Genomic DNA, 27,532 nt, shown 5'->3' with positions numbered 1-27,532 from the left:
AGGGAGGAGGAGGAGGAGAGGGAGGAGGAGAGGGAGGAGGAAAGGGGGGAGGAGGAGGAGGAGGAGGAGGAGGAGGAGGAGGAGGAGAAAAAAAAGACTGGGCGTGGTGGTACACACCTTTAATCCCAGCACTTGGGAGGAGGAGGAGAAGGTGGATTTCTGTGAGATCTGAACTTGAGGCCAGCCTGGTCTACAGAGTGAATTCCAGGCCAGCTGGGACTACAGAGTGATCCTGTCTTTAAAAACAAAACAAAACAATTAAAAGTGATTTCTTGTGCCTCATTATAGGACTTTGGGAGACTACAATCCAGAAAAAAATTAGAAGTACAAATTTACAAATTGCAATGCTCAGCTCAAGGCTGCACTGCTTCCCCTAGGTAGACTTCAAGCTTTGAGGTGGAGTTTTTGTGCCGTAGCTCTTGCTGGAGAAACCTGGGTCCCTTTTGTGGAGGATTAGAAGCAAACCAGGGTTAAGACCTCCCATCTAGCCCCAAAGCACCTGAGCTCAAAGGGCCTTTCTCAGAGCATCAAGGGGGGCGCTTTTCCTTTGATGATGAGGCTTCCACTCCACAGCTCTCCTTTGTAAACAGAGCATAGGACAAAGGCAGTGAGCCTCAGCTCTGACCAGAGCCTTGGTGTGATTCACATACAAGGTGTGTGCTATGTGGATGGGGCCTGAGCTTGGGTCCTTTTCACAGAGTCCCAAGACAGATCAGTAAGTGCTGTGCACAGACCTGCATCTGGCACATGCACCTTTGACTTTGAACACAGATGGTGGGAAATTTGTTTTTAGTGGCTGCTAGGGAACCCTGGTCAAGTTTACTATAAACGGGAGAAAAGAGTTTTAGACCTGTGGCTTTTCAGCTATTTTCCCTGGTGGCTGCCACATTTTACCAACCAGCAAGACAGGTACTCAGACATGGCCAGATCCTCTGGTGTCTTTCCTTCTTCCCATAGTGCCCACATAGTTTTTAGGATGTGACAGGGACATGTTACTTCTCTATCTTCTGTTACCATTTCTTTATTTTTTCCTTTTTTAATTGAATTTTTACATATTTTATATAATATATTTTGGTCACATTTAGATCCCCTCCCCTATCTGTACCCCCCTTAGTAAGTCCTGCCTAATTTCATGTTCTCTCTCTCTCTCTGTCTCTCTCTGTCTCTCTCTGTGTCTCTCTCTCTCTTTCTCTGTATGTATATGTGTATAATATATGTGGCCAATAGAGTCAAATTTGTGAATTCATGTCCCCAAATGCCCTTCAGTACAGGTTCATCCACTGGAGCCTAGTTAACCTACCAGGACTCTCACCCTTAAAAGAAACTGACTCTCCCCTCCCAGTAGTCACCGGTCTCCAATATTTCCTTAGGTAGGGTTGGTGTTTCTTACCTTGTTCCCCAAGACTATGCTGGGATTTTGTCTGATTTGACCTTGGTGGGACTTGGGCATGCTGTCACCATTGCTGTGAATTCATGAGTAATTTTCCAGCTGTCTGGAAAACTTTCCTTGTGGTCATCCACACCTCTGGCTCTTACAATCTTCCTGCCCCCTCTTCCACAAAGATAATAATAAGTCATTAGGGGGGCTGGAGAGATGGCTCAGTGATTAAGAACACTGGTTGTTCTTGCAGAAGACCCAGGTTTGAATCGTAGCACCCACATGGCAGCTAACAACTGTCTGTAACTCCAGTCCCAGGGGATCCAACAGCCTCTTCTGACTTCTGTGGGCATTGCATGATATGAATGCACTTACCTACATTCAGGCAATACACACATACACATAAAATAAAAATAATTAAAAAAAATAAATTTTGAAAAAAAATTTAAAAATTAAAAATAATGTCATTAGGAATTGCTCTTGCCAATGGCCTGTGTCCTGTCTAACCACAGTTTCTTAGGCCTGATATCAATGTAGGAATGGACTCCATCTTAAGAAGCTGGCCTTAAATCTAATTAGAAAGTGATTGGTTCCTCACATATTTGTGCACCAGAGGGCATTATCTTGCCAGGCCAGTTGTTGTTGATGCACACAGGATTCATAGCTGTGTAATGTTTATGATTTTCTCTCCTAGTAGCCTACTTAGCATCTTCTAATACCATGAACGCTAGGCAGTAGAGATGAAGCTTTGAAGTCAGCACTAGCTTGATTTCTCCTTGTTTTCTCTATGGCTCATGTATGTAGTGTCTTCAGCAATAGGGTCTTACCATCCAGTTTTGGTGGGTAATCAAGAGCAGGGGCAATGGCCAGTAGTGTTTGAGGGTCTATGGACCCCTGGTCAGCAGTTCCAAAAGATGTCCAATCCTGACATTGGGCTTTTACTTTAAATTATGGTGTCTAGTAGGGACAGTGCCCCTCCTTTTGAGCTCTTTTTATAATGTATATGTGTATATATATTCTTACTGGTTTCCATATGGCCTTTTCTAAAGACGTTTAGCGTTAGCATGGGGAGGGATAACTAACATTAGGAGATTTTTGCAAAAATCTCAGACACAGTATATGCAAACCCATGACTGCTGGATTCCAGGGATTCTGCTCTTAGTCCCTGTGCCCTGCTCACTCCCGTGTTGGTTTACATCTCCAGGTCTGCTCTGGGCAGAGTGGGCTTCCAGAAGTCACACAGGAGGATCAGCTCCAGCTAACCCTTCAACAGTTGCAGATATTTCACTACTGTTTACTCCCTCAAGTTTTATCAGTAGTGTGAAAAGGAAGAAATGATTGGAGACATAATCATCCCTGAACTGCTGGTTTCTGCCTCATTCCGTCAGTGGTGCTGTGTGCACCTGTGTCACAGTAGTGTCACTGAGGTTTGATGTTCATCTTCTGCAAATAATCAGTGCCCTAGCATGAAAAGACACCTCCTGCCCCCTAACCAGCTAATCTTGCTGTAAGACTCGGAAACCCACTTCTGTGCCTCTTTCTTTTGTTTTTTCTACTCACAGTTTCTATTCCAATGCAGTTTCCGGTTGAGTGCCTAAATGGTCATGTTGATACTCATGTGCATCCACTAGCACTTACATTTCTACAAGAGTATGTCTGCCTCTCACAGATTAATGTGCACAGGTGACTTTTTCAGATTTATCATTTTATATATCAAGTGTTTTCTGTAAATTAGGTATTTGTCTCTTTTTGAAAAAAAAAAAAAAAAACACAACAACAACTGTAGTTCATTTTGAAGGTGATTAACTGTCTTAGTCATCTCATTCCCTAGTGCTGAATTAATTGTATTAAAGATGGCATCATGTTATATAGAGGTTTGGGATTGTAATAGGTAATCTTGTCAACTTGACGTGATCTAGAATCCCCTAGGAGATAAACATTTGGGCATGCCTGCAGTGATTGTCTAGATTAGGATAGCCTCTGGGAGTCACTGTGAGGTATTATCTAGATTAGGTTCATTGAATTGAGAACATGTGTTAGAGATGCCACAGTGCCTGAACAAAGCTGTCAGGTTACTGGAGTTGTTTAAACCAAGAGTGAATCTGATCTATTCTTAGAACTTGCTCCTTCTGATTTCTCTTGGAACTCTTCTTTATTTACTTATCTTTCTTTATTGAAACAGTGCATACAGCATCACATGGGAAAGAAATGAGGAACTTTGTTATATCAGGGAAGGATTTTCCCTTTCAGACCCCCTACTGACCCAGAACAGCGCATGCAATCACAAACAGATGTTATCAATCTATTCCACCTGTTTGCAACATAAACTGGTGATAATTCACTCTCATGTAGCTGTCTCTAATACTTTCACCACACACACTCTCTCTCTCTCTCACACACACACACACACACACACACAATTTTGGGATGGGCAAGGAAGGTCATGAAGGATTAAAGCTCTATGTTTAGCTTACAAGAGGAAACAAAGCCCTTGTAAGATTGTTTACATTGTAAAGAAGCTGAAATAGTGTTAAATGATCTCAAAACATAAGATTAACATTGGTTATAAGACTAGGTAAGATTCCCATTTGCAACAGAAGGCATTCCTAGAAAAATCATTCCCACCAGAAAGTCCACTGTGAATGTGGGTGACAACGTCCATGGGGTGAGGTCCTGGACTGGGTGAAGGAGAAAGTGAGGTGGGCAGCAGCATTCATCTCTTCTTGATTACGAATGCAGTGTGACCAGCTTCCTCATCTCCTGGTTGCTATGCCTTTCTCACCGTGGTGGACTGTACCCTGGAACTATGAGCCAAAATAAACCCTTTCTTCCTTTAATTGCTTTTTTTTTGGGGGGGGGGTTGTAATGTGTGTGTTCACATGTGCATGTGTGGATACATATGTAGTACATTCGTGTGAAGGCCAGAGGTTGACATTGATCATCTTCACCTTCCACCTTATATATCGAGGTAGAATCTTTCACTTGGACCCAGAGCTCGCTAATTTGGTTAGTCTGACTAGCCAGTTTTTTCCAGGGATCCCCTATCTTTGCCTCCTGTGTGCTTGGATAGTAGGTGAGCCACTGTACCTGCCCAGCATTTATGTGAGTGCTGGGGATCCCAACTCCCTGCCTTTGTGGTTGCATGGTACATGCTTTACCCTTTGAGCCATCTCCCCAATCCCTTAGTTGCTTTTGTCAGGTATTATGTTGCAGCAGCAAACAAGGGGTATTTATAATGTGTTGCCTTTCTCCTTTTAGCTTTAAATTATTGAAACCATTTTGTGAATGTCTGTGTGTGTTTTTACACTGTATTGGAAATCTAGCCGTAGCTGCCTGCTTCTTACTGCCCCTTGCTTCTTACTTGAAGAAGCAAGATAGGAAGAGAAACTTCTGATGTGGCTGAGTTTCAAATAGGTTGTCCCTAAGTGTATTGAATAAATGTTACAGTGAAAGGTACTTGCACATAATTTGTGGGTTATTATTAGTTCTTATTGTAGATAATTTGCAACTAGCATCTAAAAACAGATTTAAAAAACACCAAATTACTTGAAAAGAATTTGTTATAAATAATTGCCAAATTATGTTTTCTTAGAAAATATTGTGCATACTAATTTTGGGTTTTCAAACTTGACACAGTTTTTCATTAAAACATAGACTTAACCTCAGAAATGGTCACATGTGCTTGTAATAATCCCATCTGAAAGGTGGATTTTGAGGGTGGCCTGGGCTGTATGGTAAGGACTGGTCTTCGCAAAACCAAGACAAACTAGCATAAAGCCCTAAGCCCCTCAAAACCTCACACCATAAACAACAAACAAAGGAAAAGAGCCCTTAGAGACTTCGCACTGTTATTACAAAAGGAGACAGGATTTGAGGTTTATTTAAATGCCTGCATTGTATTTCCAACCTAATTTCAGCTCTTTCCCCTCTTTACTTATGTTTTCTTTTTATCTAAAACTTACCTCTCTGTGACTTGGGAACTAGAAATTCCCTTGGCTCTGTTCATTATGTCTGTCTGTCCATCTGGTAAGCACTAAACCTCTCTAATGGGACAAATACACTTATCCCCACATACTATCTCCTTATCACATGCTTGCTTTAAAGAGCAATTTTCATAAGTTCAGATCAGACACTTTTGTGAACTTGACCACAATTCTAGAATATTTTTATGTGTAAAGAATTGTTAAATTGCAAACATTAAAAGTTCTACAACACCAGGCTTTGACGGTTTGTGATCAGCTTCTAAGCCTTGAAACTTGAATTATTTTCTGACTTCAATCTTGCATTTTCCCACAGCCCTCCCATGCCCTCATTCCTGCAGATTGTCATCTCTTTCATCTTATCCCTTTGTGCCATTCACCAGGTTTCCTTCCCTCCTAGTTTAGCAGGTTTCTCCATTCATCCTAGACTTACTGCCACACATTGCAACAGTATTCTAAGAACATTCTAGAATCTTGTAGTCTGAGTTTCTGAAGTTACCTATATTGTGTCATTCCATGGCTTATGAACCTTTGCTGCTGCATGTTGCCATAGTCTCCTGCCTGTGTTTTAGAAGACATTTGTGTGGCTGGCATGTGTGCTCCGAGTATCTGTGTAGGGCTACTATATTGTGCCCTTCACTACCTGGGCCCTTCCTTGGTCAGAAAGTGCTTCATGAGTATCTGATGAGAAATTAAGGGGCTAAACAGGGGCTCGGGCAGTGTTCTATGTTATTTGTTGTTTTGTTCTGTAATTTTGTAATTAGAATCTGTTTTATAAGGACAATAACTGGGACATAGGGAAAAACCTATTAGAGTCTGGCAGCTTACTGGCATTTTTTTAAAAAAGAATCCATTCTGCAATTTTGGTTCTATTAAGGAGTGGCAGGTATTTTGCTGCTCTGTGGCAGTGCTACATTTTTGAAAAAGGGCACTCTACCCATTACAACCAGAGCTTCAGAACATATTCTAGTGTAACTGAATAATCAAACCACGGCCTTACTGTCGTTACCACTTTTCTATAACTTGAGAAGACTCTCACAGTCCACCCTTAGTGTCTTTCACTGGATGTTCTAGCAAAGAAACGATGAATGGTGCATAGAAAACACAAGCAAACCATTGGGATTCCTAGTTCTTTGCCCCCTTGTTTATGAATGAGCAAATTGGTATATAGATTGGCTTGTCTATTTCCTTTTGTATTTGTGGCAGATTAGTGACTAAACTGAGAAATAAAGAGATTGGACCTTGGATTTTTTTCAATATTCTCTGATTAGTTAATCAAGCATTCCTCTTGACAAAATAGTGATTGGGAACATAATTTGAATTTTGTGACCCGTTAAAATGTTTTTAAACTCTGTGTTTGGAAGAAAAGAAATTTGTGATAGTTCCCCTTTTATAAAAGGTTAGGAACAAAACAGCTTTTATACCCTGAATTCCCTTTATTAAAAAACTAAACAGTAGTGGCCATGAATGTTCCCCCAAATAAATGTTTTCTGTTGGATTTGCTTATGTATCTTCCCTTAGATAGTATTTTTTGTTATTAAAATTGGCTGTTACTGTTTCTGTGTTTCTCTAATGTAATCATTAAGATATATTTATAAAAGGATTGCATCTTTTAGAGTCATGAAATGAGAATTCACTCAGCTTCTTGGGGTAGCATCTGCCTTCATTTGGAGTATAGTGTGAGGTTGACACCTTTCTGGATGTTGTGGAGAGGGGCCTTGCTTTTCTTGCAGCAACACTTCACTCCTTATAACTCCTGTTTCATGAGCTAATGTGAGTTGGGAAGGGTTTACTCTGTGGAAGTGTTGCTTGTCTTCTTTCCTGTCCCTCATCTGTGCACTTCTGTCAGTGCTTGCTTTTGGGAGGAAAAACAATACTCCTGGACATATTCTAATGACCTAGCATATTACGTTAGTTGCTTTTCTCTGCTGTGACAGAAATACTTGACAGAAACAATTTCATAGTTGAAACCTTGATTTTGGCTTATAGTTCAATGATGTCAGTCCAGTATGGCAGGGAAGGCCAAGGCAGAGCTCTCATTAACACAGGGGACAGGTACCTAACATCCTGTCCTAGTGGACCAGGAAGGAGAGACCCTGGGCAAGAGCCCCCACAGCAGCCTCTACCTTTTTCCTTGGAAATTAACCTTTTTATATATTTAAATTTTTTATTTATTTTTATGTGTTTGAGTGTTTTGTTTGCAAGTAAGTGCACTCACGCCATGCAGTGCTCACAGACGCCAGAAGAGGGCATCAGATTCCCTTGACCTGGAATTGTTAGCTGACCTGTGGGTGCTGGGAATGGAACCTGAGTCCTCTGGAAGAGCAGCCCGTGCTTTTAACCACTGATCCATCTCTCCAGGCCCCTTTTTGTATATATTAATAAAATGTTGAAAATCAAGTCTATATAAATGATTGTCATTTTAGCAAATGTGTTTGTCTTTTTTGTTGTTTTATTTTATTTTTCAATATATTATTGAATTTTATGCATTTCATACAATATATCTCAATCATATTTAGAAACCCCTCCCCTATGTGCAACCCCTGCCATGGGATTTCATGCATTCTGTTATATATGTTAAGGCCTATTGACTCAAGTTTGTGTACTCTGATGTTCCTTCACTGTGAGTTCATCCACTGGAGCCTGGTCAGCCTATCTAGTGTCACTCTCTTAAAGAAGACCAACTCTCTCTTCCCCAGCAGTGATCAGTTGCCAATAAATAGTTCCTCAGATAAGGTTGGGGCTTTTTGCCTATTTCCTCAATTCTATGCTGGGTTTTTGTCTGGTTTAAGTTTGCATGGGTCTTGTACATATTGTCACCATTGCTGTAAGTTTGTATGAACAAGCTCTCAGAGGCCTGAAAGACTGTTTCCTTGTGGTTGTCCACCACCCCTGGCTCCTACAGTCTTTCTGCTCCCTCTTCCACAATGGTCCCTGAGCCCTGGGTGGGTGAGGTTTAATATAGGAGTCCTATCCAGGAATATGTGCTCTACAGTCTCTTCTTCTGTACATTTTGGCCATTTGTGATTTTCTGTGTTAATTGCCCTCTGTTGCATGAGGCAGCTTTTCTGGTGAGAGTTGGTGATGCATCAATATTCTCTCTACCCCCTCCCTGTTCCACAGTGTTACATGGGACTTAGGCATAGAGGTTCCATTGTAGATGTGTCACTTGGGGCTGGACATCTCACAGACACTTATTCTCTGTGTTTGACCAGTTGTGTGACTTTGTAAGTCTCCATCTGTTGCAAAAAGATGGTTCTTTGATGTGTGGTGAATGGTATTCTTGTCTGTAAATATGAGGATCCATATTTGGCATACAAAGAAAAATATGCATTTATCTAGGGATGTGACAGATATGGGGTTTTCTCTAAGATCTATGACCTCTCTATCTTCGTGTATTTGGCTATGTTTACAGTACCACACGAGTTCCCTCCTTTTGAATGGGCTTTAAGGCAATTAGATAGCTGTTGATTACCCCAAGATAAAAGTGCCACTACTGTACTGCTAGAAATAGTTTGCTGTGCAGGTCATTGTGTGGTTGTTAGGCTTTAAAGCTGGCCTTGGACCCTTGTTTGATTTTTTTTCTCCCTTAGTAACTTACGTAGTATCCTCTGAAACTAAGTCTTCGAGAAGGAGACTCCGGCTCCATTACTCAAGTCTTATGTCCAAAGTCTGTCCTGTCTTCAGCAGCCTCAAGTTCTGGGAGGTAATCAAATGCTGTGACAATAGCCTGTGTTACTTTGAAAGTCTCTTGGACTATCCTGACCAATAACTCGAAGGGAAATTAATCCTGTCCAGCACTGTGTTTCTTGTTAGATGATCTTCAACTATGCATGTGCACAGATATGCAGATATTGTATGTGTATTTTTCAGTAGGACATTGAACTAATACATTTCCTTTGAAACAAGGTATCGCTGTGTAGCCCAGGCCGGCTTCAGCCTTGCTGTGTAGCTTAAAATGGCCTCCAATTGAAAATCCTCCTGCCTCAACCTCCTGAGTGCTGGATTGCAGGTACGTGCCACTGTGCTCTGCCTGTGTTTCTTCTTTCTCTCTTCTTTTTGAACTTATACTGCATTAATCTGGGCTAAGAACAGCTTCCTTGTGGTATAGTAATAATTTGACCCTGTCTTATCAGTAATCACCTATAATCATGTCTGTATATCATTTTACCACTTCTCGAGTACTTGTACCTTTGCTAATAGATTTGATCTGAACAGTTCTGTTAGGTGATTGTAATCACCACCTTCACCTTATACACTTGAATACTGAGGTTTACAGGGTTAAAGGTGTGGCATCAGACGTAGCTGGCTAATGTCTCCTCTGTAGGCTTCTGCTGTCTGCCTTAACCACCCTGTTATCTCTTTGCTCATTGATCAAGAATGCAATTGCTCTATGTAGTAGAATATATTTTATTGATCTTTTAAAAAATACTTTTATTGATCTGTGAGAATTCAGACAGTATATTTTTATCATATTCAGACCTTCTCCCTCATTACATGTCCTCTATTATTATTTTTGTTTTTTCTTAAAGCCTATTGAGTCTAACCTATGTTCCCCAAATGCTCTTGGGTGTTGCTCTGTCCCTTGGAGTCTGCTCAACATACCAAGCATTACACCCTTAAAGAAAGATGACTCTCCCTCTCCCAGCAGCTATCAATTGCTGACAGATCCTCAGCTAGGGCTGGGGCTTCTTGCCCCCTCCCCCAGTGCTGGTTTTTGTCTGTCTTGGGCTTACAGAGGTCTTGTGCATGCTGTTACAAGCAGTGTGGATTCGTATGTACAACTGCTTTGTGATGTCCAGACACCACAGTTTCCTTGTGTTCATCTACCATACATACTTCCCTGACCTTATTTGAATAAACCATTTTATTTGCTTTCACCAGCATTTCTATTCAGCCTGGAATTATTAACACCATTTCACAGATGAGGATGATGGTAAATCAGGATAATTAAATGACTTTCTCTAGTTTTAAAACTAGTGATTTAAAACACCAGAACAAGAAAGGTCTTCAAACTCATTCTTCTACATTTCCATTGCCCTGTGGTGCCTCTTTGCTCCACTGCAAAATATTGGAAAGTGGAATGTGTTTTTATTCTTGTAATGTTACTGAAACAATTGTCTGTTATGTTCTGTATAATAAAGTGTAAAGCAGGGACTGGGGAGATGATTCAGAGGATAAGATGTTTGCCACACGAGAGTGAGGACTGGAGTTCAGATCCACAGCACCCATATAAAAAGCTGGCCTGTTGGGCATGGTGGTCCCCCTATAATCCCAGCTCATGGGAAGTGGAGATGCCCAGGGCAACCTGCTTAGCTAGACTAGCTGAGTGGGGGAGGTCCAGGTTCATTGAGACCCCATCTCAGCAAACAGATTGGCGAACAGAGGAAGACACTTACACCAACCTGGCCTTCACACAAATGTGCACACCTACCCACATACACAGAAGCACCTACATATGAACGTACACATACATACACCACACACACACATACACATGCCAAGAAATGTAAAACTTAAAGTGACAGCTGTTGGTTTAGTTAGCACGAGAGTTTTGTGTGCTATCATGCTACTGTGATTAATGGGATATACGAGATCACATGATACATTACTGCACGGAAGTTTGTTACCCAAGGAAAAAATAGTATAAGGGACAGAAGATGGGTGTTTAGAATATGGAGTTTTACAGAAAAAAATTTTTTCCTCTAACCTCCTTAGGTTCTTTTTTAGAACAGACTCCTGCAACAAGAGAGATCAGCAAGTTCATTAGTATCTGTATTTCACATATATATCATCCAGAGAATAAGTAGTTCTCAAGAGGTGATTTTGAATTCTAGTTTTATAACATTTTCAACAAAGAGCAGTACATTTTTAGAAAAATGGCAAAACAAAAGAAAAGGGCTCTGAATCTGTACGATAATAACTCGCAGAAGGCCTGGAGTGGCAGCTAAGGCTTGTTCGCACAGATCACTATGGCTCTGACTCCAGATGGTGTGGGTCTGAAGTTGCCGCCAGTGGTTAGCCTTTGTTCTCCTGGCAGAAGAGGGGTCGGACCACTTTGTCATTGTGAGTCTCTGTTCCTCTTTGGAGCAAATAGGGCTAGGCCAGAGTCTTTCTGAAATGCTTCATGTTAAATTGCCTTCAGCTCAGTGATCTGTGTATTTGGGGCATATTCTGGCCTCCTTAAATGTCAGTCCGCTCATCCTGCTCTCCAAGAAAGTCTTAGGCTATTCTTAGCCTCCTCCACGTAAGGGCTGCAGGAGGGGGATGTGCACACTTGTGTCTGGCGGTCTCATAGCCATACCTGCGTCATCCCCACATCCTACCATAGGTCTGTTAGGTTTGTTTCATAATTTGTACGTAGTACTCAATAAAATTAATCAATTGTGGAAACAGTAGCTTCTCACAGAGCATCCTGACAGTGTGTGGTTCAGCAGGAAGATTCTGTGCAGAGCAGGCATTGTCTGCAATTCCTTATGGTCATGGTGACTCTTCTCGTCAGGATTCCCATGTAGTTGTGCCTTTGTCATCATGGTTTGACGGTTTGCAATGGAGCAACCATTCTTTGTTGTGTGAAACTGGATTCCTTGTTTTCAGAGATGGGTAGATTTTTGTCGAGGAGATGAATGGCTTTAGGTAGTGTATGTTGTTATGTTTCCTAATTTGTAAATAATACTACAGAGACATTTATGATAGGAAGGGGATGACTCAGCATAGTAAAGAAACGGAGGAAGAGTCAAAGGTTTGCATTCAGTTCCACCACAGACTTTGTGCTTTGATCCTAACAAGTTTGTACATTTTCTGTCTCAATTTCTTCATCTGCCACATGTAAAATAAATGTTCTCTCAGAATGGATGTGAGGGCTTAATTAGAGAATATAGGTGAGGACTCCTGGCATGCTAAGAACTGTTAAATATTTTAAACTGTTATATATTGTAATGAACTGTGACTTACTGTATGTCAGGCCTTTAAAAATTGTATTAATTCAGATCTACTTGTCACCACTGAAAGTAGGCAATATCATCTCCATTCGAAAATAAATTATTTGAGGGAAAAAAATGCAGTCCTTATAATGGCCTACAGTGCCCTAAATAATTTTGTTTCTGATTGAAACTTGAAACTCTAACCTAATCATAGTGCTTTGTGTGTGTGTGTGTGTGTGTGTGTGTGTGTGTGTGTATGTGTGTCTGTGCATGCGTATGTGCATGCCACGTGTGTGAGTGACCAAGGGGGCCAGAAGAGGGTGTCAGATCCCCTGGAGCTGTAAGGCAGTTGTGAACTGCCCATTGAAGGTGCTGGGAACTGAACGTGGGTTCTCTGGAAGAGCAGCAAGTGCTAAGCACAGAGCCATCACCTCTGCAGCCTCAGGGATGGTTTCTGGCATAAGCCACCATTTCTTTTTTGCTGTGTTACAATGCTGTTAGTAAGGTGTAAGTAGTAAAGCTTTGAGCTTCATCAGTATAGATTGTGATTATAAGTGAAAGTAATACCCTAGGTCAGGAAGCAGGAAGTGCAGGCCATTAACATATTTACATATTATTTTTAGGTAATTCACTATGTTTTATTAAACACATTTAAAGTACTTGACTATATTTCTGCTAAGGTTCATATATAAAATGTTATTTTACTATGACTTTAATATTAAAATAGAAATTATCTTTGAAGAGGTCAAAAGTATTTTACAAATCCTATTTTAATATTTTGTTCTTTTTTGTTTGTTTGTTTCAAGCCATTCTTACACTGGTCAAGATTACAGTACACAGAGGAATGCTGGGAAGATTTCCTTAGATCAGATTGATTCGGTAAGTACCACCTTGTTTTAAAACAGGTTTTCTTCACCTAGTGATCTTTGGATGGGAAGATGGGACAGTGTTATACCATTGCTTGCTCATCATTTTTAAAGACTAGCTCATGTCCTGTGCATGCGGGTTTTTTAAATTGTAGGAAAACCAAATTTAAGGGGAAATTGTTTGTAATTTAATTTAATCAAATATTCCAAAAGGGGATTCTTTTAAGTAATGATAGGTAATATTTATGTTTATATTCAGATTCCACATACATTTAGAGACGGAGAAATGGCAAGTATTAGTTAGCTGGAACTGTGATAGTAGATACCATGGATTAGTGACTTAAGTAACAGAAATTTATTTGCTGGTAATTTGGAGATATGAAGTTGAAGTTCTTCAAGGTGACAGTAGGCTTGATTCCCCTGCCCCTCCCCTGGAGTCAGTCTTCTTGTTTTGTAGATTCTACTCTCCTGTGTCTTCAGATGCTTTTTCCACTGTTGGCAAGCAACCCTGCTATTTTTTTTCTTCTTATGACATTGGTCACCTTTGACTCTAGAATCATGACCTCATACAAGATTAATTACCTCTTTTAAGGCTTTATTTCCAAATATGGTCACACTCTGAGGTACTGGAGGTTACAACTTAAATATGTGAGTGAGGGAGGCAGTTCAGCAATACCACTCATCAGTAATGCTAAGCTAGAGGCTGCCATCTTTGGAATGCCTGCATTAATGCATAGTTCACTTCTGCTTTGTTTTACTTTGTATTTCCATAACAGAAGCACTTTGCCAGGTGGATGCTGGAATGCAGCAGTGCCTGAACAAAGATAGCCTCACTTTTGGAGTCATTTAAACCAAGAGTAAGCCTGATCTGTTCTCTAACTGGTCCTTCTGATTTCTCTCAGAACTGTTCCTCCAGCAGAAGGAGTGAGCCTCTTTTTATTTAATCAGTACATCATGCATCACAAGGAAGGAAATGAGGAATTTTGTCTTGTCAGGGAAGAATTTTCCCTTTTCTGCCCCCTCAGAATAACACAAAAACCACAAACATGTTATCACTCTAATCCCACCTGTTGTTTGCAATGCATACTGTGGATAATTTGTTGCTTCCAAAGTTGTTTTCAGTGCTGATACTTTCACAGCACAAATACACACACACACACAATATTCTGGGTCAGGAGCAAGGAAGGGTCATGAGGGAGCATAGTTATAGATGAAAGCTATCTGTTTAGCTTAGCTTGCACATGTTGATTGCAATAGGAGCCCATTGTCTCTTTGCATTCAAATGTAAACTCCTTTTGCATTGTTTTCCTAATAAGCTGATTACACAGTAGGAAGGCAGATTGAATAGTGTTAAATGACTTCAAAATACAAGATTAACTTTTGGTTGTAAAGTTAGGTAAAAGGGGGGCATTCCCAGAAAAGTCATTCCTATACTTTACTGTACTTCAATTTTTAGAATTTTCTTTACTAAATAATAGAATTCATACTCTATCCCCAAAAGAAACAATAAGCCTGCTATAAATAATTTTATTTAGACAATTATCAGTTTACTTACAGTTAAGAATGTATCAGGATTTTAATGTTAGGAACAAGAATTATCATAAAGTTACTAGAGACAGACCAGAATGACTACATTTCCTCTTATTTGGAGAGTCGTGATCTAGTACTTGACCATTAATATGCCTGTAAATAGCATGGTTACATGGTTGATGATTTGAAATTTGTTCTTATGAGTGTCTAGTTTTTTTGGTTTTTTTTTTTTTTTTGGTCTTTTTGAGACAGGGTCTCCCTGTAGCCCCAGCTGTCCTAGAACTTCTATGTAGACCAGGCTGGCCTTGAACTCACAGAGATCCATCTGCCTCTGCCACCTGCCTTTAATCCCAGCACTTGGGAGGCAGAGGCAGGCAGATGGATCTCTGTGAGTTCGAAGCTAACCTATTCACATAGTGAGTTCCAGGCCAGTCAGAGTTGCATAGTGAGACCCTGTCTCAAAAAACAAACAAATACATTATCACAGTATTATCCAGCCTAAAGATAAATGACAGTAATTGTTTAATGCCTTCAAATATAGTTCAAATACCTAGTCAGTATCAACATAATTTTAAACTGATTGGATGTATAAGATGCAGCCCTGGAAGTTTCTTATTGGTAGGTGCTATTCTAAGGGCTGTGGAATGTGCTGACTGTTACCTGTAGGGCCAGGAGTCTCCGTTTTTACCTTATAGGGCAGTTTTTATGCTCATGCTTGCTTAATCTATAGTTTCCTGGAAAGGGGGTGGGGAATAGCAGGTGGGGGTCAGGGCTGCCAGGGTATGTCTAGGCATGTCTAAAGCAGCAGCCAAGCATTTTACAGAAGCTAAAAGAGCAATTAGTGGGGGTCTGGAGGGATTGGGGGGTAGCGGGTGAATGAAGATGGTCTCAGGGTTCTACACTTTGTGAGTTCGAGGCCAGCGTGGTCTACATAGTGAGTTCCAGGACAGCTGGGGCTACAGGGAGACCCTGTCTCAAAAAGACCAACCCCCCCCCCAAAAAAAAACCACCAGTAGTTCTCTGACAAATGGGTTAATTTAAAAAGGAGTGTCTTGTTTTTTAACTTCCTCTAAATACATATTTCACCTCAAATGGTTCCTTCCCAACTTCTCCCTTTCCCCATGATTTGTGCTTGCATGAATGGTTGGAAATTAATTCTGTTCTTAGGTCTAGCTAAGTGTTTTCCCATTCACAAGCAAATACAATTGTGGGAGTAGATAGAAATGTAATCACTGATTCATTTGGCAAGTATGCATTGAGCCTATCAGCTCTGTGCAAGCCTGAACTGTGACTTCTTACTTGGGAGAAGTAAACCACGTAGCAAATGAGCATTAAAATATAAAATGTTGTTAAGTAAGTGCTGTGATGCTTCTCACTTGGTAGGTCTGTGCCTTAGACATATCTTTATTTGAACTGCTTCCTGTCTGGTGCCTCATCCTTAGAATAATACCAACGTCTCCTGATATTTTCATACTTTCACTACCTATCTCCATTGCATTCTTTTTCTAACTGAAATCTGTGTTGGTCAATGACACTGTTGGGCCTCTGGCCCTCTTCAAGTGGAGACTGCACTTTGCCTTGACCCTGTGTAGGTATGGGGTGTTTCCATTGGGTCACATGACCACTTCTAAGCTGTTTGTGCCAGAGCTCCAGCTTCTTTAAAGCCCTGGGATCATGCCCTGCAATCAGATACCACCCCTGTTGCTGATCCCATCCTCTTATTCTTGGATGGTTTTAGTTTGCACAGTGCTGTCTGTTGTTCTTGGCTTCTGCAGCATCTCATAGCCTCTTCTTATCTGTCAACTCCAGTTCCATTTTTTTTTCCCGTCTCAATATGGCCAACCCTGTGTGCTATTGCTTCCATTTTTGTAATCTGTACTGCTGTTAGTTCTCTTAAGTATTCATCCTATTTCCATTCCTGTCCCATGCAATCTATTTGCACCATAACAGCCACAGTTCTTTATTTGTGAAGCCATCAGACCCTTTGGTGGACTCCATCATGGTTGACTAGGGTCCAGACTCGTTTTCTTGGCCTACAAAACTGACCTCCTTATTGCAGTTTTGTCTCTACTTCATTCTGGCTCACTCGCTGTTCCAGCACATGGTTTTCGTTTTCTTAATGCGACCAATACTCTCAGATCCTCATTGAAATACGTGTCTTAGGTAAAACGTGATTTCTTTAGAGGGGCTTCTGTTGTCTCCCACCACTCTGCCTTATCCGTAGTGCTGCTGTGGAAGTCAGATGCTGCCTCTTCTGTATTCGTGTTTATAGTCTCTCCTCTTGCATTAGAATGTAAACTCCTTGAAGATGAGATTTTTCACATTTTTCTTCAGTGGTGGTTGCTAGGGCTGCACACTTAATAGATGTACAATAAATATTTGGCTATTTTGAGTACGAGGAGTCAAAGAATTGTATCAGGAGACTGGAGTTGAATTGTGTCTTGCAGAACTGCTTGGCTGTAGCTAGATGGTGTGGGCGTGGGAAGGGTACATGGGGGCACCAGCAGATGAACAGGCGGGAGCACGGCTGTGTGACCATAGGATGGTGAATAGGCAGCGGGGACAACGGGTTTGTATTTGTAAAGTAAATCCCCATCCTTATTGCAGGTTCAGCTCCCATGTCCAGCATGGCTTCTCCAGCCTTCATCATGTGCCCTTGTTGGGATGCTTATTATTTAGCTTAGTGCACATTTGACCTGTATAATAGTTGCCGTATTTTCCCTTTACTTAGCTAAATTAAAGGAAAAACTAAGTTTTTTTCATCTTTTTTTAAAAAACACTGAATAAATATTTGTTGTGGAGTGCATTGTTAGACAGTGCATGCTCATATTAAGGATCTTGGATATGCATTAATTTTTTTTTATTAGGAAAGAACCTAAGGAGTCATGTAAAAACAATCTAAAACCCTTTCTATTAGTTCTGCCAAGGGGATACAGGTCTGGATGGCTTAGGTTGGGGATAGAAAAGGTGAGTTGATTTCAAAGGATGGAGAGAAATTAGATGGTCACTAGGGGGAGCAGCAGAGTCACACAAAGTGAGACCTGCTCTTTCAAAGTGAGCTGACAAGAAGACAGGCTGGGAGAATGCCGGTGGAGGTGTGGGAGGAAGTTAGAGGGCTGTGATCGAGGCTGGAAGTGAAAACATTGGATTTAAAATGGGCAGTGATAGTTCATTTCTGACTTTAAACAAAAGACCTTCGTTTTTTAAACTATTGATTAAACATATTTATTTGAATTTTCCCTTTGAAGCCATTCCTCTTATTTTTTGTTCTACTTTATATTTATCTTTTGAATTAATCTGCTGTTCAGCAATTTGTACCTGTAGAGCTTTATTTCAGAGAAATGGACTCATATTCACACAAGACCCCACAAGGACATTCGTAACAGTTTTATTTGTAATAAAAAACTGAAAACAGCCTAACTGTTGTTCAGTGAGCAAATGATCAAGCAGACTGTGGTTCACCCAAGTTACAGAATGTACTGCATGGTAGATGACCATCTATGTGATAGTTTAAATAAATCTCAAAGAAGTCTGTTGAATTAAAACTGCCAATCCTCAGATGTTATGTACTGTGTGATTTTATTTAGTCAGTACTCTTGAAATGACCAAGTTATAAAAATGAACAGGTTAGCTACAGTGGAACACTGTACAAAAAGCAGGAATCAAAAGGAAACAAGAGGGGCATTTGAAGTGACTCAGTTGGCAATGTGCTTGCCATGCATGTGTGAGGTCCTGAGTTTGGATCCCAGTACCTCATGGTGGCGTGTGCCTGTAAACTCAGCACTGAAGAATCAGAAACAGGGGACCCCAGAAGCTTGCTGACCAGCCGGTCTACCTGAAACAGCAAGCTCCAGGTTCAGTGGGAGGCCCTGTCTCAAAAGATAAGGTGGAGAGTGTTAGAGGATGACACCCAACATTGATTTCTGGTCTTCACACATATAAGCACATGTGTGTACATACATGCACTAAATGAGTAAATAAATAAACAAATAAATAAATAAATAAAGGAAATAGGTGGAGTCTTTGTGGCGAAGTTAATGAAACTGCATAAAATTAAACACACAACAATACCCAAATAAGTGTACAACCAAGGGAATCCAAGGAAGGATGGTGGATTACATCCATGTGGTAGTCTGTATGTCTTTCAAGATTTTGTCTTTACGGGGAACTTGGAACATACTACCTCCTTATATTATTTCTTATAGCTAATATGTAATTCTATAGTTATCTCCGAAGAAAGAAATTAATTTTGAAAAGGAGATGAAACAAGCTTTATTATTATTTGAACTAGTATGTTCCAAGAGTTATCATCTTAATGTGTGACCAATATAAAATACCGACAAGAAAATGCTCATTTGCAATCATAGTAACACATTAGTGCTTCTTATTACTTACGTTTTTAATTTTGACTAGACCGAATTTACAATCACAACAAATATCACAAGGGCCTAGTAAGTCTTCAACATTACCCAAACTTGTTTTTTCTTGTAGCTTTCTACCAAATCCTTTCCACCTTGCATGCGTCAGTTGCATAAGGCTTTGCGGGATAATCACCATCTTCGTCATGGAGGCCGGATGCAGTATGGTCTGTTCCTGAAGGGCATCGGTTTGACCTTGGAACAGGCATTACAGTTCTGGAAGCAAGAATTTATCAAAGGCAAGATGGATCCAGACAAGGTAATGAAAAACCAGAGCAGTAGTTAATGGAAGCTAATTCGGCCTGGAAATTAGAACATCTGTTTTTAAAATATGCACTGAAATGCAGTTGAAAATTCTAAAAAGATAAATGTGTCCTAGTTTATAGAAAAAGAAATTCGCATATTAATTAATAAGTGGTAAACAAAAGCTTGAGAAAGGTGTCTTCTTTGTAGGTGTGCTGTCAGCAGTAATTCTAAGACTGAAATTGCTTTCTGAGTTGTGTTTTTGTAAGGATGTATATTCATATGTATGTACACAAACATAGATAATCTCACTTTAAAGATTAGGAGATATCATGAACAAATAAAGTGAAAGCAACTTAAAATATTTTCTTTCCAGCTGTGCTCAGTCCTTCTTAGAGCAGTGTTAGTCGTCTCTATCAACTCTAGCAACTGCTTTTAAAACTGTAACAGTCATTTCTTACACCTATTCCTTATTTCTTTTCCATTACTACAAGATAATAACATTTTATTTAGAAATGTGGTTGCTGCCCTCTTATGTCAAGCACTGTATCGCATGTGCTATTTATTTCTTGATTTTCGTTTTCCAGAAAATAAGTTAATATAGGATGAAGAATATTACCAAGTAAATTTATTATAAATAACTACTTTATGTTGTCTTATTAGTTTTCTAGTGCTGCTATAACAATACCAAAGACTGGTGGCTTAAATAACAGAAATTTATTTTCTCATGGTTCTGGAGTCTGGGAAACTTTGTTAAAGTGGTGGCACATTTGGCTTCTCCTGAGGCCTGGCTCTTTGGCTTACAGGTGTGATTTGTTTACGTGATCTTTACTCTGTGTGTGCTGCACCATAACATAATTTGATATGTAACATGGCTCTTATTCTATGCTTATTAAAATCTCTCTCTCTGTCTCTCTGTGTCTCTCTGACTGTCTCTTTGCATGTCTGTCTCTGCGTGTGTGTGTGTGTGTGTGTGTGTGTGTGTGTGTGTGTGTGTGTATTGTTGTTGTCAGGTGTCTTTGTTTGTCACTCCCCACCTTACTTTTTGAGTCAGAGTCTCTCACTGTATAGAGCTTGTCATTTCAGCTAGGGCTGGCTGATGAATAAGCTCTGGGATTCTTCTGTGACCATGCCAGCAGCACCGGGGTTACAGGCAGACACTACCATGTCCAGCTTTTGCCTGGGCTCTGGGGCCTAAACACAGATCCTCATGTTATGCAGTATGCTCTTTATCCACTGGGCCATCTCCCCAGACCCACAGACCTTTTTAATATTGTGTAAAGGTCTGTGCTGGATAGCTGGAGTGTCTACTTGACACACCTGGGTTGAGGGAGCCTCAATTGGGGAATTGCCTCCATTGGACTGGCCTGTGGCCATGTCTCTGGGACATTTTTTTGATTGTTGAGTGATGTGGGAGGGCCCAGCCCACTGTGGATAGTGCCACCCCTGGGCAGGTGGGCCTGTGTTGCATAAGAAAGCAGGCTGAGCAGGGGCCAGGGGAGCAAGCCAGTAAGCAGAGTTCCTCCGTGGCCTGTGCTTTAGCTCCTGCTTCCAGGTTCCTGCCCTGAGTTCCTCCCTTGGGCTCCCGGATGAACTGCAACCTGGGATATGTAAGCTAAATAAACCCTTTCCTCCCCAAGTTGGTATTGGTCAGAGTGTTTTGTCACAGCAATGGAGAAACAAACTAAGACAAGATCCTAAACTTAGATTTTTTTCGAAGACTGCCTTCCTTGAGAATTGTCTATGGAGTTTTAAGTAAATGACTCAATTTTCTTTGAACAGCTTTGAGTATTTCTTGGACTTCTATTCTGTTATTTTTTAAAGTATTCTGACTAGAAAATAAGAAAAACATAAAAAAAAATTTACCTGCTATCTCCCCCATTCAAAAATAATTACTATTAACAGTTTAAGCTTTCTCTTAAGTCTAGGTAGCCAGCTACCATTGCTTTTTTTCCCCTTATTTTAAAATGACATTATTTTATGATCGTTCCAGGTTATTAACTAATCTTTGAAAGGTCACTTTAATTTGCTGTACAGTAATTCCCCTGTTCTTGGACATCTGGTTGTATGTGTGATGCATGCATATGTGCATGTGTTTCTGCAAGTAATGTGTCTGTATGCTCACTTGGAGGCCAGATGTTGACACCGGTTGTCTTTGCCTATCACTCTCCACCTTGTTTTTTGAGACAGGGTCCCTCACTGAACCTAGAGCACACCGTTATAGCTAGACTGGCTGACCAGGCAGCCCCTAAGGTCTTCCTGTCCCTACCACCCCAGTGCTGGAATTAGAGGTATGCACTGCTACAATCCTGTTTTAAAAAAAATTAAAACTTGCCAGGGGTGGTGGTGCACACCTTTAATCCCAGCACTTGGGAGGCAGAGGCAGGCAGATCTCTGTGAGTTCAAGGCCAGCCTGGTCTACATAGTGAGTTCCAGGACAGCTGGGGCTACAAGGAGACCCTGTCTCAAAAAGACAGAAAAAAAAAAATTTAAAACTTAATTTGTGTGTGTGTGTGTGTGTGAGAGAGAGAGAGAGAGAGAGAGAGAGAGAGAAAGAGAGAGAGAGAGAGAGAAAATATGAATGTGCATATATACAGGTGTCACAGTGCATGTGTGGAAGTTAAAGGACAGCTCTTGGGAGTTGGTTCTTTTTTCCCACTTTGAATTCTGGAATTAAACTGAGTTCATGAGGCTTGTGCAATAAGTGTTTGACCTGCTCAGCCATCTCACCATTCCCACATCTGATTTTTTAGATGGATGCTAGGGTTCTGAAATCAGGTCCTCATGTTTGCTCAGCAAGCACTTTACCCACAGAGCCATCCCTCCAACCCTGATTTTATGTAATTTGATGGGTCAAAAATGTAAATTCAGTCAATATCTTGAGGATATAAAACATTGGTTGTAGTTCTGATTATGTCCTTAGTATGGGTTATCCAAAAATAACATTACTTGTTAAGAAACGATATATAAATTCTTCATATGTGTCATGTTATGACTGTTAAGAAAAGTCTTAATTGGACCTTTGTCAAACTGTGTGATGATCTTGTTCTGCTATTTGACATAGTTATGTTACTACTTTAAACTATGCTTTGCTTTTCAGATTAGGAATTTGATATAGTAAGTGGGTAGATGTGGTAGTTTGAATGGGAAATGGTCCCCAGCTGGCAGCACTGTTTGGGAAAGTTTAGGAAGTGTGGCCTTCCTGGAGGAAGTACGTCACTGGGGGTGGGCTTTGAGTGTTTATAGCCTCGCTCCACTTCCGGTTTGCTCTCTCTGCTTTGTGTTGGTGGTTAAAGATGAGATCTCTGGACTTCCTGCTCCAGCTGCCTGCCGCCATGCTCCTCTTCCATGTCTCCCTCTGGAAGCATGAGGCAAAATAAAGTCCCATAAGCTGTCTTTGGTCCTAGTATTTCATCACAGCAACAGAAAAGTAGCTTATACAGCAAGTCTGTTAGGATTCTCCACAGAAGCAGAACTGTGTATGTGTATATTCACACATACATATGTGTACATGCTCATCAATTGATTATAAGGAATTGACCCATATGGAGAATGTCAAGCTTGAAGATCTACAGTTGGCGACTTGTATAACCAGGGTACAGCTCTTGCCCGAATCTGAAGGCATGAAGAGGAGGACTGATGAGAAGACTGCAGGTCAAGTGCTAGTACCCTTAACACCCAGGAGAGTAGGTTTCAGTTTTAAATCTGAAGGCAGTGGAAAGCTGAGGCTGTAGTTCAAAGCAATCTGGCAGGAAGAAATTCCTCCTTACAGGAAGGTCAGCCCCTTTGGTCTGTTCAAGTCTTCCCTCAACTGATTAGAGAGGGCAACCAACCTGCCTTACCACAACCATCAACTCAGATGTTAAGCTCATCCAGAAACACCCTCACAGATACACAGAATAAGCTTTGAGCACTTGAAAGGCTGGTCAACTTGACACACAAAATTAACCAAACAGTAGCAAGTACTTGTGAAGTAGGGGAAAGTTAGACACTAGTGTTGAGGAGAAAACAGGCTTGAACTAGCTTTTTTGCTCGATTTGTGCAGTAAAGTAAGAGAGGAGAGAAGAGAAGGGGAAAAAGCTGGCATGGCAGCCAGTCTGCTCTGGCTTGGACACCTGTTCCTGTCCTGCCTGCTTTCATGTCCATCTGACCCAAGGAAGGGTATTTTGGCATGTAAACAGTAGAAATGAGCTCTAGACAGATATTAGGTGCAAGACAGGCGTGACTTTTGTTTTGGGACTTCAGCTCATGAGCATGCACGCACTTGTGTATATGTCCACCCAAGCGCACTGGTGTGCAGATGCTCACAGTGGCCATATGTGTCCAGTCCCCCCAGAGCTGGAGTTACAGAGAGTTGTGAGCCACCAGATGTAGGTGCTGGGATCCAAACTTGGGTTCTTTGCAAGAACAGTATGTTTCTTAACCACTGAGCCATCTCTCCAGCCTGCAAGCATTTTAATGATTTGCTATAGTAGGCCAGTCTGATCCTTTCCTTTGGTCACAGGCACAATTCCAAAAGGTTTTTACCCTTTTGTGTGTTAGCATCCTGACCTTGAGGTTTGCGTTCTATTGGATGGTTGACATAATCCAGGCACAGCCGAGGCCTGCTCTTGAGAGCACCATCGCCTTGCATAAATGTTCTGGCGCTGTGCCTCGGCCTGGGCCTTTTCATAGAGCTGAAGGATTTTCAGTGCTTGAACTGTTGAAAAAGTACAAGGGCAGAGTAGAAGAAACATGTGTAATGCTTTTAAGGGGTTGCAAGTTAAGCGCCCCTTTGAAGGACATGAAAAGGAGTAGAAGTGGGCAAAATGCTCACCTTTCATTCCTTGGTTTCGTTAGTAATTTTTCACTTACTGAAGCTTTTCTTGTCTCTGGTTTTAGGGTGGTTGTAGACTTGGTTGGTATCTTTAAAGAATCTCTGCTTTTCTACTTGTGTTTAGATTCTGCTTTTTATATAATATTTGAACAGTTTTATCTGAATGCATATTTTAACTACAGGATACAAGATCTTAGTATTAGAACACCATTACTATACCAACCAGTTGCTTTATGGCATGTCTTACTCTCAAAATATTAGATTCATAATGTTGAGTTTTTATTCTTAGATTTAATTATGCTCTATGACTATGCATGATGGGTTAAAAATTTTTAAATAAAGCCCTTTCAATTCACTCTTGTCAGTGTAGCATGGAGACATCTGAAAATTGCACTTAGGTTGTCAAGTATGATTCTTTGATTTATAAATGATTCTACAAAAGATATTTGACATCTTGAATGTCATATTTCTTAAATAATTTCTTAGATTCCTAAAATAAATGTACCATGCTTTATGCAAATAAAATGTACTTAAATAATCATAATAAAGGTTCATGTCCAATTTTCTTAGTTGTAAATATATTTTACATGCTAGTCTGTCTAACCTGAGGAAAAACCTCACCCTACATACAAGAGGTTAAATTTATAAAACCTTTATAAAGACATGAAAAGACATACCACTAAAATATTTTTTCATGGGACTTGGTTATTGAGTCACTCACTCACTCACTAGAATTGAGTTGAACTGGATAATTCTAACAAATTCACAACATCGTGTCCTCTCAGACAAATTGCTTGCTGTGTTGTGCTTCTCAGTCTCTTTCACCTGATTCTTTTAAATATTAAACACAACACAGACTGTTTTATTATTTTTAAATTTTTTATTATTATTTTTATATGTGTGAGTATACTGCCTGCATGTATGTAACTGCACCTGCGTCATGCAATACCCACTGAGATCAGAGAGGGGGTCGAATACCCTGGAACTGGAGTTTCAGACTGTTGTTAGCCACCTTGTGGGTGTTGGGAACTGGACCTGGTTCCTCTGTAAGAGCAGCCAGTGCTCTTAACCACTGAACCACCTCTCCAGCTGCCATTTTGTTGTTTTAAAATTATTTTTAGTGCTTTTTATTTTATATTTTTTAATTAAAAATTATTTTTATTTTATGTGTTATGAATATTTTTGCCTACATTTATGTACGTGCACCACATGCATGCAGTGTCTTAGGGGGCCCAGAAGATGGCATCAGATTCCCTGGCACTGGAGTTTGGACAGTTGTTAGTCATTATGTGGGTCCTGGGAACCAAACATGGATCCTCTGTGGGAGCTACTGGTGCTCCTAACTGCTGAATCATCTTTCCAGTCCCAACATAGAATATTTTGAATGACTGAAATTCCTGTCCCAATAACACCATCCATATGGTCTACTGCGTGTTCTAATTGGGTCAAGGAATATTTAGCACTATTTTAAAAGCTTATCTTTTGTCCCAGAATCCAGCTGATGATGACTTAGAGCAACTTATGCTGTTTAACTTATTACCTGTAATCCTTCACCTCTTGTTCTTCCTTCTGCCTCTGTGGGCAATATAAGCATAATGAGTTGTCCTTGTCAATAATCCATACATATCTTTAACCCCTGCTGCATGTCAGATACTGTACATGCTAAATGAATATGTACAGCAGAGTCATTCAGGGAATGTACTGCTAATGAATCTCTAATGTACTCAAGTATTGATTCCATGAGCCCTTGGGGAAGCTACGCTGTGTCTGGAGTACTTGTAACTAGTTGCCTTCAATTGTAAGTAGTGCCTTCTCTTTACTCTAGAATGCTTTATAAATTCTCTTTTCTGTATGCTAATGATGTGAAAAGGGTTGGAAAGAACTGACAGAGTATGGCTTGGAGTCAGGCTAAGCTCATATTTGTTTCTGCTACAAGTTATGTGCCTGGATTAGGGTTCTCTGGAGGAACAGAGTTGATAGAATGAATGTATATTGAAAGGGCATTTATTAGATTGGCTTATAGGATATAGTCTGGGTAGCACAGCAGTGGCTGTCTCACTCTAGAGAGGCAGGGAATCTGGTAGCTGCAGGGTCCCTGAGACTGGACACCTTGACAGTTCCAGCCTAGTGCTGAAGGCCTGGAGCATTCCTGGAGAGCCACTGGAGAGCAGAAGCTGGCTTCTGCTCAGGGAAGGAATACAGCAAGCAGCAGCAGCAACAAGGTAGATGGACTTGCCACCACAGCAAAGCCAGCCAGGCAAAAGCAAAGTTTCTTTCTTAAGCTTTTTTTTTCCCCTTCTTTTTATTGATTCTCTGATCTGAGCATTTTATGTAGTGCATTTGATTATATTCAGAACTCCTCTCCTATCTCCTCTCAAATTCACCCACACCTCCCTCCCCCTCTCCTCACTTCATGTCCTCTATTATTTCTCCTTAAGCCTGTGGAGTCTATTGTGTGTTTCCCAAATAATAGTCTTGCCTGTAGGTCTATCTCCTGGAGAGTCATCAGCCTAACCAGTAGCATCTGTAATGAAAACTGACTCTCCCTCTCCCAGCAGCTATCAATTTCCAATAGTTTCTCAGCTAAGGGTGGGGCTTTATGTTTACCTCTCCCCACAAGGCTGGGATTTTATCTGGCTTGGATTTGTGCAGGTCTGTGCATGCTGTCTCAAGCACTGTGGGTTCATGTGTGCAAAGTTCAACCACCATCTCTGGCACTTGTAGTCTTTCTGTCCCTTCTTCTGCAATGATCTCTGAGCTTTGGGAGGACAGTGTGTGATACTGGTGTCCCATTTAGGGCTGAGCACTCTGCAGTCTTGAGAACAAGACTGTACATTGACCAGTTGTGGATCTTTGTAAATCACCATCGCTACAAGAAGCTTCTCCTTTTATCTGGGCTACCACTGGAATGTGTACTCACACACATTAGGGTGGGTCTTTCTGCTTCAAATAACTTGATCCAGATAATTCCTCATGGGTAGGCACTTCTTTACCGATGTATATCTCATTCCCTTCAGTTGTCCAGTAACTTGGACACTGAATTCCTCATACAGTGTATTCAATTACCGAACAACTGTTACTGAGCATCTGTGATCTGTCCACTCACCTTGTCAGAGGTGATACTGAGAATGACAGGATCAGTTCCTAGACTCAGTATCACATAGGAGGGGGAGAGGGTCTCATGAAGGAGTTACCAGTGGTGTTTAAAAATGCCAAGCTACAGAATGGCTTATTTTAGTTTCTTTAACAGTGTCTTAGGGCCTTAGAGCAAAAGCAGAAAAATCCTAAAGTAAGTTCTCTTAGATTTAGGAGTTGGCTAAGCAGGCATGCTGCTTTAAATAATCCTGAGTTTCTGATTTAGTTCAAACTCCTACTGTC

General features: G+C 40.7%; 1 protein-coding gene across 5 annotated transcripts in view; it reads left to right on the top strand.

The window, feature by feature from the left end:
- Prim2 (DNA primase subunit 2) overlaps positions 1-27,532 on the top strand; it is a 266,955-nt gene that overhangs the window by 175,749 nt on the left and 63,674 nt on the right. For all 5 annotated transcript variants that reach the window (XM_008846505.3, XM_017801469.2, XM_029570115.1 and 2 more), the window contains exons 9-10: positions 13,088-13,160; positions 19,169-19,354. In XM_008846505.3, the coding sequence (XP_008844727.1) occupies positions 13,088-13,160; positions 19,169-19,354 (259 nt within the window). The remainder of the gene's footprint in view (positions 1-13,087; positions 13,161-19,168; positions 19,355-27,532) is intronic.

Source organism: Nannospalax galili, unplaced genomic scaffold, assembly GCF_000622305.1.
Source record: "Nannospalax galili isolate Female #2095 unplaced genomic scaffold, S.galili_v1.0 scaffold582, whole genome shotgun sequence".
Lineage (NCBI taxonomy): Eukaryota > Metazoa > Chordata > Mammalia > Rodentia > Spalacidae > Nannospalax > Nannospalax galili.
This window is presented reverse-complemented; position numbering and strand designations above follow the sequence as displayed.